The sequence below is a fragment of the Anas acuta genome, chromosome 5, assembly GCF_963932015.1.
Source record: "Anas acuta chromosome 5, bAnaAcu1.1, whole genome shotgun sequence".
Classification (NCBI taxonomy): Eukaryota; Metazoa; Chordata; class Aves; order Anseriformes; family Anatidae; genus Anas; species Anas acuta.
In genome coordinates this window covers 34,193,126-34,206,041 of record NC_088983.1, presented here as the reverse complement: position 1 = coordinate 34,206,041, position 12,916 = coordinate 34,193,126, and the positions used below count along the sequence as shown (strand labels likewise).

Genomic DNA, 12,916 nt, shown 5'->3' with positions numbered 1-12,916 from the left:
TTCAGCATCTTTTCATGGATTTACTTGGTTTACCTGATTATTGAGCTTGGTAATATTTATTTCTTACTGTACAGAGCAGGATGATTTGATTTTGGGAATGATTGTTGTAGACAGGGCAATAGAAGAAATTAGGATTTAAGGAATGTTATTATGATGCTGAAGATCTCTTACCAAAAAGAATGCCTTTTGGGGAATGTTGTAGGTACAGGACTGAGTTTTTTTATTGTGCATTTTCCTGATGTGTGTAGAAGGGGAAGACAGGTGGTGGGTACTACCACCATTTTGTGAGAATACAACATCAGCTCCAGCAGACATCAAATGGTGATTTCATACCAGATATCTGGGCTTGTTAGTAGTGGTATACATACACAGGTATTTACATATCTGCTGTTGCAGTTTTCTGCCAGAAAAAAAAAGTGTCATTTTTATATCAATTTAATTACACTGTATCATGTTGAAAACAACTAGACATTAGCATTTAAGATAAATAAATGTATGCCAAAATTTGGAGGAAAATGTGTTGTGTTTTTTTTTTTTTTGTCTTGGTTTATTTTTTGCTTGTTTGTTTTCTTTTTTTGCTTGTTTGTGAGGGTCCTGAAAGCAGGAAAACATATAATCAAACTGACCAAGCACACATATGAAAGGGGGGGGGGAAATCTACCAGTGTGTAACTCTACCTTAGGAAAGTAAATCAAATTTGGTTGAAATACAGAATCTTTAAAAGTTTTCTCCACAATATTTTTGACTGTTTATTGATTTACTGCTAAACTGCTGTTTTCCTTCATCCTACACATATCTACTGTTATCTTCTCTGATTTGTGCATTGTTAGACTGCCAGGTTATAGGTATCCATGCAAGTGCTGTGCACTATCACTCCTTAATCTTGATTTGCTAATAGCTCTAAGCGTCTTGGTGTGTACAGCATTCCTCCAACACACACCTGTGGTGTTTAGCTATCAAATAAACTCAGCAAATTCCCTCCCCTTCTCTCTTCATACTTTCCCTTTCAGGCAATAAAGAAGGTGGGGCATAGATAAGCCACTTGGTGCTTAACAGGTGCCTCCTTAAAGTTTGCAGAGGTGCTTCACAAGTCACTACCAGCTGTTGCCTGTAACATTAACGTGACAACCATATCTGACTTGTATGCAGCTGGGAGCAAAATGGGATCCTACTGGAGTGCTCGTGAGGTAAGAAATTCAGACCAAAATTCATTACAAGCTGAAGATGACCTGGGGTGTGTTTGTGACTGGGATTCTGATGTCTAGAATAGGTCTCAGGAGCTGTTAGTCCAACTTTATGCATGTATTTATTTATGTCAGGCAGACCTATGGCTTTGCTGGTACTAACATCCCTGTGAAGGCATTTTTGGTGGTGGAGAAAAAATCAGCTGCACTGGGTGACCCACACAGAGGTTGGGAAGAAGTCCGATGTTTCTCACAGAAATTTGCTGAGGACCTGGGCTGAATCTGTGGTTTGATGTAAGCATGTTGGGATCTTTCTCAGCACAGCATTTGTCAGCTATGAGTATTGTTGTTTGCTGTGCCTAGGTAGCTGTGCTAGCAGCCACCTGGTAGTGGTTTACATAGGAGAGTCACAGACTTACAACAGTAGTTAATCACAGACACAAAGATAGAACTAGTTTGACGTTTGTGCATGGCTGACACCCAAGAAAATCTTGGTCTGTGAATTCTTTCTTTTTCTTTTTTTTTCTTTTTTTTTTCTTTTTTTTCCTTCCTCTCCTTTGGTGGAACATAGGAAGGGAAAGACACAAAACTCTCTATTGGGCTTCAGAAAGTCTCATGCTCTGTCCTTTCCTCAGCTCTGAAATTAACTTGCTGTCTGACTATGAATGAGTTACTTAATCATTCTGTGGTCATCTTCATTAGCTCTAAAATGGAAATTACAGAGCATTTCTGCATAACAGGGATATGTTAGCAAAAGTGTTCACTGAAACCAATGAAGGGCTCAGAGACCTCCAGTGTGGGACCTCCATGGCTTAACAAACAAGCAGAGTGAAAGTGTAAACAAAGTGATTAAAGAAACCCTATGAATCTATAGGTTTATCATTTCAAAAGGACAGGACAGTAATGAACAGAATCTTGCAATGGTCTTCACGTGGGAGAAATGTGCTCAAAGCGTGGTGGAATGGGGCCCCTCATCCTTTCTGCTCTTCCCCCCTGTCCTTAACCACTAAAACAGCCCCATGAGAATGAGTAAAGCTAGAGGTTTCTTAGTGATAGAGGGCAGGAGAACCAGTCTTCCAATTTTGCTGCATGGTGTTAAAAAGTGCAACAAACACTTACGGGAGTGCATGCTTTATGAAGCATAAACCATTTAATGTTTATGCGACTATTTGTTTTGTCATATTTCTGCAGTGTGAAGAATGTCCATGCAGCTCCCTCTCTGTAAAAGTCATAAGGATGAGAAATCTGAGAAAGGCAGATCTGTGTGAGTATCACAGTTTTTCTTTGATAGTAGTTCAGTTCAGAAAGCAGTAAGGCTAACCGAGCACTCTAACATGTATCTGTGTACAAAGTGTCACCATGGTTTCAGATATTGTTCCATGTTTGAATATGTGCTATTCTTAAAATACACTCTTTTATAAACAATACCTTTCAGTTTATAGAAGTGTTACACTTAATGGAAATACCAAAAGTCAGCTGTGGTATACTGTGAAGTGTCTTAACTGTTAACAAGTAAGTGTCAGTTACAGTGTGTGACGTGCTGTGATACAGGCTGTGCCCCTGCTTCTGGATGAAAATGCCAGCACTGATGATGAGTGGCTGCTACAGGCTGTGGGGTAATATGAGGAGCTCTGCTACCATCTGTCTGTCTTTTGCAGGCAGTAGAAGTACATTCAAGCACATCTATATTTCTTTATCTTATCAAAAAAAAAAAAAAAGGCATTATATGGCTTATTGTCAAACAACTTTTTCTGTGAATGGTTTACTGAAATGCATTTGAAATACCAGGCCTGCAAAGCAAAAACAATATGACTGAAATGTTTCTGGGGGGTTGGTGTGGTGGGTGAGAGTGGAAAAGAAAAAATCTCAGTGGTTGCTCATGTAGGACAAACCAAGCTGATGGGACAACTCAAATCTGTCTCAGAGAGAAGACACAAGGCAGGAATGTAGCAAGAAGGAAGTGAATATGTATCTTTACATAGTAAGTAAACCCAAGTGAACTCAGCAAGAATATTTGCTTCCATGGAGACCACATGGCTTTCCAAAAAAATATTGGACTGGCCTCAAAGGTTTTGCTCACCATTTTAAAAGGCTAGTGTGTATTGTTAAAGGTCAATAGATGAGAAATTATTCACTGTTAAAAAGCAAACTGAAACTGAGTAAAAAAAAAAAAACTTTTTTTTTTTTTTTTTTACTTTATAGATCCATAAGACTAACAGTAGCATCTCTAAATAAAATTACAAATAAGTTCAGGTTTAGGATTATTCTATTTTTTATTATTTTGGAAAATACTTTTTGTGGGAATGTATTTCTCATGTAATTCACAACTTTACTCACATATTTGTAAGTATTTCAAACATTTCAAACAAAACATTTTTTAGGAAAAGCATAGAACAATGGTTGTATTTCCCATTTACAGTTATTTGGTTTATTTACTATTTTTGTATAATTTAAAGTTGTTAAGAGAGAGGGTGTTGGTGACAGAGTTGAAAGAGGGAGCAGAAGTAGTTCAAGCTGAAAAACCTATCTGTGCTTTGATGGAGTCAGCTGGATTAGGCCAAAATGTAGTTTTTGGAAGACCATGTGTCAAAGACAAGTATGCTTTGATTTTCTTGCTTTGTGGCACTGTACAGCTAAAGGAGAGCCCGTGTCCTCCTCTGTGCAGAGGAGCTGCTACCCACAGCATCTTTGCCTACTTAAATCTTGCACAAGTTGTATAATAGAGGATTTGTTTTTATATTACAGGATATCTATGTCAATTAACTATGATCGTGATTGCCTAGGTTTTTCCTTTTGTGTCAAACAAAAGGTCGTATTTGTATGTGGTGTGAGCATAATAACAAGAATTAGGCTACTAATATGTGTTGAAATCTGATATGAGTAAGGCTTACTCATGAATCAGAAGAATTTGCTCCAACATATGTAGGATATCAGGCAACTACAGTCTAAGTAGTACACATAATTCCCAAGGCAATGGCATCCCAATTTCTGGACATATTTGAGTTTAGCTAAAGTTTTTCCATAAAAAGTTGTAATAATGGTGATACTAGACCAGCCCAAAGGTTTATCTGGTTCTGTAGTCCTCAGAAGTGGCCTACAGCAGATGCTTCTGGACAGGAGAAGCACTAAGGCATGCTTTTCACCACACCACTCTCCCACAGATCTCCCAAGAGATCTGTGTCTCACAAGGTCTGGCTCCTGATTTAGTGGTATTCTTTGAGGTGGTCTGTATGCTTATATTGCAATTAAATAGTTATGGATATTATTATTATTACTTCTAATCTTATTTGCCTTGCTTGGGCAGCAGAAATGCCTTCTAGAGAAATTCTAATATTTTCTGGCTGGCCTGAAAAGACCTTTTCTACATATTATTTAGGGCTCTCTCTCACACAAAACAATTGCACCCTTGTATTTATTCCAGAACCGGCAGACAACTTAACATTAGCAGCTGCATAGCTGCAGCTATCTCTTGTTTTTAAACTGTGAAAGCTTTGTGGCTGTCACAAACGTACCCACTGCTCCAGCAGAATCTGGATTCACTGTCTGGATGGTGCAATTTCTCTGCAGCTGTACAGGATAGTGCGTGGATAAATGTGTTTAACTGCATGAAGTTTGAACATCCGTCATCCAAACAGGCTGGCTTGAAACACAGGCAAAACAGGGAGCTGCGACACATTCCTAGTGGCAGGTACATGGCCATGCCTGTTTTCTCCTGGCAGAGAAGAGCTGACATTGCTGCTGCTGTTGGGAGAAGAGTTAGCTGTGAACTGTAGCCAGCAGGAACCACCAGGTACAGGAGTCACAGGCTGAGGCCCATGGCCTATCCACATTCCTATATTCCCATCAAAGTGCACAAGGGACAGGAACGGCTACTCTGGATCTGACCAAAGGTCTCCCCTGCTAAAGTCTGAGAGCAGCCAAAGGCAGGTGCCTCAGGAGGAGGATGAGAGTAAGGTGAAACAGTATAGCATTCTCTCATCCTCCAAGCACTTCAGATGTGGTGATATCCCAGGCCAAATGGCATGTCTATGAATGCAGCAACTCTTCTAGTCTCTTTTAGCCTATGTAATCTTTATGTATCAACAACAATGTTTGTCCAGACTGGTTTCCTTGTCACAAAAACCTTTGCTGCTATCTCAATGCTCATCTTTGCAGTGGCAAAATCAGTTTCGCTTTTGCTTCTGAAAGGCCTTGAATTTGTTCTTCCATCCAGTGGCTTTCTGTGACCTTCCCTTGTGTTTTTTTCTGTCAGTTGGTGTGGTGGAGCTTGGATTTCAGAAGCTGCCACCATGTGTAGGAAGAGATCAGTTGTTGCAAAAGTCTTGTTTGTCAAGGGCTGATCCACCAGCCAAGATCTCTAAAAGAGAGAGCTGAGCCTTCATCCTCAAGTCCCTGCATTCATTTCTTCACAGCCCCCTTTGAAGCCACCTCTGTACAGGACCCTGCATTTCCACTGTGTAAGAATTTATTTCTGGAAAGACTTCTCTGCAAGCCAAGTACAACTGCATTTCAACCTAACAGGAATTAGACCCATACTGTGGAAATTCCCCATTGTTGATATTGTTTTCATTGAGGCTGTTTGCCATACCATGTTTGCTACTTTGCATTTAGCAAAGTCCAAGGTTCCAGAAAGTGTTTCCTGAAATACCTGTGATATTATTTTTTTTTATTTTATTTTTAAAATGACAGCCTAATTCTCAATTAGTGTTTTCATTACATAAATTATGAAACTTGTCTTTATATCTTGCTGTAGTGCTAAATCTGTCTTGTTGCTGTGTCATTTCAATAACAAACTCACAATACTGCAGTGACCATTGATTTTAAGACTTGAAAGGCATTATTACTAATTTTTTCCCTATATCATCTAAATCCTGGGTAACCCACCATAGCAAGACTTTAGTTGCTGTGTTGTCCAAAAGAAGCTCTTTGATAGGAAAAGGAATGACTGAAGACATGATAAACAAGCTGCATATACTGCTTCTTACCCTTTCCACTGCCTGTATTATGAGTGTGAGAAGCCAGCAGCAGCTGTAGTGTGAGGCAGGCAGGCAGATAGTGTGAGCCAGCCAGCACTAATGCCTTAGGGTGAAATCAGTCTTCTGTTAAAATGAATGTGGTCATTGACTTTTTCTGTGGTTAAGGAAAATCCTCGAATGTGGCCCTATGATTAAGAGCATTGCTGCCCCTGTAAGACATCTCATCTAGGTTCCTCATGCTACTAGCGCCTCAGGAGGGCCGTGTTTGCATTGAGAGAAATCCTAAAGGCAACCTAAGAGAAATACTTGACAATAGGTCAGTGCTTGTACCTGAACAAAGACAGAGAAATAGTTATGTAGATAACTACAAAGTTGCAACAAGGCCTGTAAACAGTGATTTTTCTAATTGGTTAAGAAACTGAAACAAAAACACATAAAAGAAGCAACTGCTGATCATCAGAAACTCCTCCCTGTGATGTCATACCTGAAGCAAGGCTTTTCTTACTGTAAATGAAAACTGTTCAGATCAGGATCAAGGTCTAATTGCATAACTACTAATTGCACCTGGCCATCTTCCTGTAGCCATGCTGACTTCTGTGTGCCTTCTGTGTGCAAGAATAGAAAGCTGTTTTGGTGGTTAAAGGTATTATATACAACGTTCCCTCATGACTTGCTGTAGACTAGTGGTGTAGTCTTGGAAAAGGTGTTTTTACTCAGAGCATTGGTTCCTCATCTCTACACTAAGGACTGCAGAATGGGTATTAGGTACCTCACAGGGGCATTAGAAGGATAAACTGTTTAGTGTCTGAAGGACTGGTGAAAGGAGTCAACTTTTGATAAAAGTGTCAGGCTCATCCCTGTCTCAAAGGTGAAAGCTGGGAGCAGCTACCATGCTCTAATACTGTACCAGCACAAGTGGTACTGCAGCTGTTGTCTTCCACTGAACAGGGGTGATCTTATGAAAGTCTTTCGTGGTGGTACTACATACTCTTGGTAGACTTCACTATCCTCTTGTTCAGAGGAAATACCTATCTAATGAGAAGTTGAAATGGGCTTTGAAATGTTTTATAATTTTTTAAATCTCAAAACCTGTTTTAAAACAGGTTGGAAGAGGGCGGAGGCAATGGAAATGAACAAGGGAGAAGCTTGGGTGGAGAAGAGAGGCTGGAATGAGTAGGTGATAACGGCAGCAATGTAGAACCAAACCATGTTTTTTGACAAGTCACAGGTCTATACAGAGCTTCATGGCCCTTCATTCTTTCTCCGCCACTTAGATTGCAGAGCTTTAGGCTGTGATACATGACTTTGTTTCAAACATGACAAGCTCATATTTGAGCTTGGAAAGTTCCAGCAAACCTGGATGGACATCTGAGCGAGAGCTGAGATATGTTTTATGAAGTGCTGTGCTTATAGAAAACACAGCACAAGACTAGTGTTCAGTTTCTTTCAAACATATGTAGGCAACTTCAGGTGTTATTAACAGATAATAGCAATGCCATATGTGCTTTGATTTCTGAATAGACATTCTGTATTTATAAATTTCTTTGGGCTGAGTTATGTAATGCCTTCTCAGTCCTTATGAAGTTAAGCTGAGCAGTGCCTTTTTCCACGCTTACCATCTCCCACATCTTCTTAAAAGTTATTGTACCTTGGCATTTTTGATCATCTTTGATAATGATCATATTTTTACTCTGTATTCTTGTTACTATTGCACAGTAGTGTATTGCATTTAAGAACAAAGTATACTTTGTTTGACACTGAACAGTGGCCACAACTAGAATATCAGCAGATCTATTATAGTACTATTAGTTATGTGGCACATTCCAAGAAGTTCATAAAGAACGTGAAGATTGATACACATATTTACTCATTGCAGGACTTGCTTCAAGATATCTGAGATAATCCTTTGATGAACAGAAGGTACAAATTCCTACCTTCAGTATTTTAATGTGAAAAATACATTTTTTGTTCATTGATTACCAACAGATTTTCTTACATACTATTAAAGATCCTGCAGAATCTGTTCTAATTCAGTCCTGGTTGTTCCAGTTTCATCAAGACAACAGTATCTGCAGATCATCCAGTTGTGCATTAAGCAATGTGACTGATACTGTAATCAATGATTCACTCCTTCCCGTACATGCTGAGCAGAGAGCGGCTTTGTTTTATGCATGCGTGCTCTTAGTGCTCCTTCACAGGCATGAGATGAAGCATGCTGCTGAGGTGAGCCTTTTGCTAGAAGAGCAATGTGATATGGCTTGTGGGATGTCAGAGTCCCCGTGGAGGTTTATCCCAAAGACTCTGAAGCAGTGCCAAGGAAAACCTTGCCCTTGAGGACTTTTATCAGTGATGTTCTCTAGAGAGGAGCTTCAGCCAACCTTTTTGCTGAATTGAGGCCATTGATTACCTTACAGATAAGGGCCAAGAATCTTGAGGTAATTTGCTATTATGTGGGAGGCCAATGTAAAGAAGAGAGGCTAGATTTTACGTGGCAGTGGTAGTCTGCATCACTGAAAAGGCACGTGAGGGTTTCCACATGAGGCTATGGCTTCCCTCCCAGGTAATTTGTCTTGCTGTATCCAGCAAGAGGCAATAAAGTAGTGCTGCAATAGTAGCCAGGGAAGTTGAAAAGAGAGATTCACTCACAAATATTGGAGATGGTGCTTATATCTTATTCTGCTATAAAATTGACAATCTTTTTGAACATCTGCCTGGCAAAGATATTCATCTTCTATTTATCCAGGCCCAATCTTTACAACATTTTTCTCCAAAGTTCCCTTTCTGTTCAAGAAGAAAAAGTAGACAGGAAAGGTTTGGGGTGAAAATGTTCTTTGTAAGTCATATACATTCTTAATATTTTCATTCATTCTTATTCACAGGAAAGTTGCTGTAAACTCCTAGATCAGTTGGGAGTGCTGGAGGATTCCAGCCAGAAGTGTGAACTCATTTAACTGTGAAAATGGAATTAGTTGTAGTCCTATGATAAAAGACAGTCTGGATGCTGTGTGTTTATCGGTGGTTTACTTCGATGTGAAAGAAGCTGACAGTGGCATCTTTGAAGAAAAGGCATATACAATGTGAAGACTTGACTGCCAGAAGCAAAGCACATGGTACACATCCAAAGCATAATATTTACATCAGGATGAACCATTGCTTTGATATAAATTTTTAATCCAGACCTAGTGTGGAAATAAACTAAAAACAAACTGTAATTTCTGTCTATGTTATGCCCTGTATGTTCAAAATGTGGTTCATAAAATTGTCTCTCACATTTGCAGTACTTTTGCAAATAATGAGGCCTTTCATCATCCAGATATTATCTGGGAATCTTTCATTTGGGCTTGTGGTACAGTATAAGGATTTCTCTATCACTTCCTTCCCGGACAGTCAAGTCTGGGAGGGAGACTGGTTAGTTGGTTTCCATGTAATACAATTGATCTATATAATAATCATGCCATGATTATTCTGTTTATTGCCTTCCAGCATAAACATGGGCATCACGTGGCAGCAAGTCCTGATTCCGTATAATACGTTTGTAGGTTCACCTGGACTGGTCCTCTTCTCCTGAAGCAGGATCAAATTTACCTTATCTGATAAATTATCTGAGCAGGAGTACTGTCTGAAATGATTCATAGAAAATTTATAAAAAGGTTCTCAAGAGAGCTCGCTAGAGCACTTTTAGAGATGGAACAGTTTTCCTACTATGTCTTTTATTTCCACCTTGCCATGCAGAGACACTGATCATTGTCCTCTTTTTTTACACTCATTTGGACACTCCATAACTGATTGTTACCCTCTTCTTTGTCATTCTTTGTTGTTGAATTAGCAAACTCAATTCCTTCAGCTCTTTCTCATATGCTAGGCTGATTAAAACAGTCCTCTTAAATCTGGATATGTTTCATTTCAGTAGCTGGTCATGGTTAAAAGTCTTTAAGATGGAGGTAGAAAGTGAGTGGAAGAGAGCTAGAACCTGGAAGATGCTGGGCATCCACTTATTCTTGTCCATGGCTGGGAGTGTATGCAGACATCTCAGTCTCCTGCACTTACATCTAGCATTATGTATTTGGGATCTGGTCCTAATGTTATATAAATCTATGTTATGTTTGTAAGTTATCTGAAGTCCAACCGCAGTATAGTTTTGTGACATAATTTGTTATTTTTCATGCAGTGGTCTAGTTGTAATTGCTTGTTTTCATATTCAAATGTCTTTATCTACATTCTTGTCTTCAGCTATGTTGAGACTGAGGCCTCACAGGTTACTAAATGAGCTGCTGTTAGTGTAGATCATCAAGCTGTGGGAGTTTGTTTTGCTCTTATTAATGGTGAGCAGCCGTTTTAAAGACTGGAGTAACTTTTGCTACAGATCTACTGTGTTCAGAGAGGATGACAGATTGAAGAAATTTCTCACCACAGCTCTATCTAGATGCAAGTCAAGAGTGTAGCACTGATTTCTTTGCTAAAGAAACTATCTAAAGCCCATCTTCTCAAACGAGCTTCTTATTTAGTATGTATGACAAAGAGATTTCCCAGACCACAAGTGAACAAATTCTCAGAAACACACATACCTTCTCCTCTTGCACTGCCTGAGGATGTACCTGTGCAAAGTTAATATTCTCTTTTTTCACTTATTAAAAATCAGTGGAAGAATTGTAGAAAATACTGTGGGGAATACAGCCAAAAATGCTTTTATGACCTCCTTAACCAATACATTGTTATCTAAAATTATATTACACATATTCAGCATTTAAAAATTATAGTAATAAGTTTAAATTATCCTAATATTCCTTAAACGTATTATAGAGGTCTGTATTTGTAATGGTGAAGTCTTTTCTTCCCCACTGTGGACAGTAAGGTGGAAACTATCAAATGCATGCTGAAAAACTGGAAGATGTTTCATGTTCAGGTTGTATCAGAAGACTTAAAGATAAATCATATGTAACATGATTGCAGAAATTGTTTTAAGCAATACCTATTCATTGCCACATGAGTAATACAACGCGTTTAAAGAAAGTGTGGAATGAGAACCAAAGACTGACAGAAAGAAAAACATAATTACTGATAAGGTGCTCTTTTCTTGTGGGCCATCTGGTAATAATAATAGTAGTTATTTTTTGTGTGTGATGCTTTTAATCATGGGATGTCAAAGCAAGTTACAAAAGAGGAAATGATCATTATCACTGTTGTATTGATGGGAAAATGCAGATAGAGAAGATTAAATGGAAGCAATTGCCTGCGATGACCTAGCAGCCTGAAACAGAGCTGGGATTGGAGCCAACATGTCATGAGACCTTTTCCAGCAGGTTACCTGCTTGGTCATACTGCCTCTCAGCATATGTCCCATAGTCCCAAACTGTCTCATATTACACCAAATCTGACCTGCTACTGTGATTACAAGATGAGTTCTAGGGGTTGGAGACAATAGAGACAACTGTGGTTGCCCAGCAGACAAATAAAATGTCTGTTGTGTAAACATAAGTACAGAACAATGTACAGAACCTAGGATAGGTAAGAGCGAACAACAGTACAGAGGGAGTGAGTCCTGCCATGCTCTTCACTTCAGGGTCTCAACAAACTGGGGACACATCAATAACGGGTTTGTTAAATAAAAATAGCTCTTTTTTTTTTTTTTTCTCCTCACTAGTTCCTTTTACGAGGATAATTGGATATTAGGATGTATAGATATATTAGGATAGTAGCTTCTCTGAATCTCTGTTAATGACCAGAGTTTCAACCTGCTTGACAGAACAAGTAGTAGTGAGGGTTGCTGAGTAAGGATGTTTAGGAAAAGTAATAAAAACAATATCTCCTTTTTGCAGCTTACTGTCTATGCAGTGCTATAAGCTTATGCTCTAAGACTTTTATCATAATACGTTAGTTACAACATATCTTTTTTTTTTTTTTTTAATACAGTTAGTCAAACTGACTGCTATGTAAGCCTGTCCTTGCCTACTGCTTCATCTGAGACTGTCCGAACCAAAACCATCAAGAACTGCAAAGATCCAATCTGGAATGAAACGTTTTGCTTCAGGATCCAGAGCCAAGTAAAAGTAAGATACAGAGTGCATTTGTTTTTCTATGTGGACAGAGATCTCATTGTGTGATCTATATGTAGGGTACCATAAAAATAGCTATGTGCGAGGGACTGGAGGGATGGTGGGTAAGGGAATGTGCAGTAGCATGCAACAGCAAAATTAAATTTTATTTTTGTGTTGTGTAGAAGACAGATGAGATATTTCACAACTATCAGTATAATGTTCTTCTGCTTTTTCCTTTTTTTTTTTTTTTGAAGTCACTGCTTTTCAAGAGTAAAGGTGAGAATTTCAGAGTAGACTGAACAGCATAAAAAAAAGACACATGAACTAGTAACAAAAGCAAGCCTGAGTGCTTTTTAATTATTATTTCTTTGGAATTACCTCTTTAAAAATAAAAATAAAAGCAAACAAAACAAAATTTTCAAGTTTGCAAAAGACCAGCTAAGTTTTTACCATGGTGATAAATGTGAGAGCTTAAGATAAGCATGAAGAAAGGTTGGCTTATGCCTAGGACTATCAAACCTTGTTTTAAGACATGCACCCTTCAGTTCCTGGTGCTGCCGACAGAGCAGGTGAAGTGCAGTTCCACCAGGTGCTTGATCAGCAGGCCAGTCCCCCACCTATCTTGATCATCAATGACCAATCATCAATGCCAACAGGATGCTCAGAACAGCTTCACCACAGGTGAGGTGGTGCTGGTCCTGTTTTGTACACTTTTTCAGCT

The 12,916-nt window shown here is 38.9% G+C and overlaps 1 protein-coding gene across 4 annotated transcripts in view; it reads left to right on the top strand.

Moving 5' to 3' along the window:
* Window positions 1–1,001: 1,001 nt before the first annotated feature.
* The window catches only part of LOC137857456 (cytosolic phospholipase A2 epsilon-like), a 29,968-nt gene continuing 18,053 nt past the window's right edge, over window positions 1,002–12,916 (top strand). For 2 of the 4 annotated variants that reach the window (XM_068683956.1, XM_068683959.1), the window contains exons 1-3: window positions 1,003–1,187; window positions 2,376–2,448; window positions 12,071–12,207. In XM_068683956.1, coding sequence (XP_068540057.1) covers window positions 1,161–1,187; window positions 2,376–2,448; window positions 12,071–12,207 — 237 coding nt within the window. In that variant the 5' untranslated portion in view covers window positions 1,003–1,160. Of the gene's footprint in view, window positions 1,188–1,866; window positions 2,021–2,375; window positions 2,449–12,070; window positions 12,208–12,916 lie in introns of those variants that run through there. The other 2 variants (XM_068683958.1, XM_068683957.1) reach the window with 2 other exon arrangements.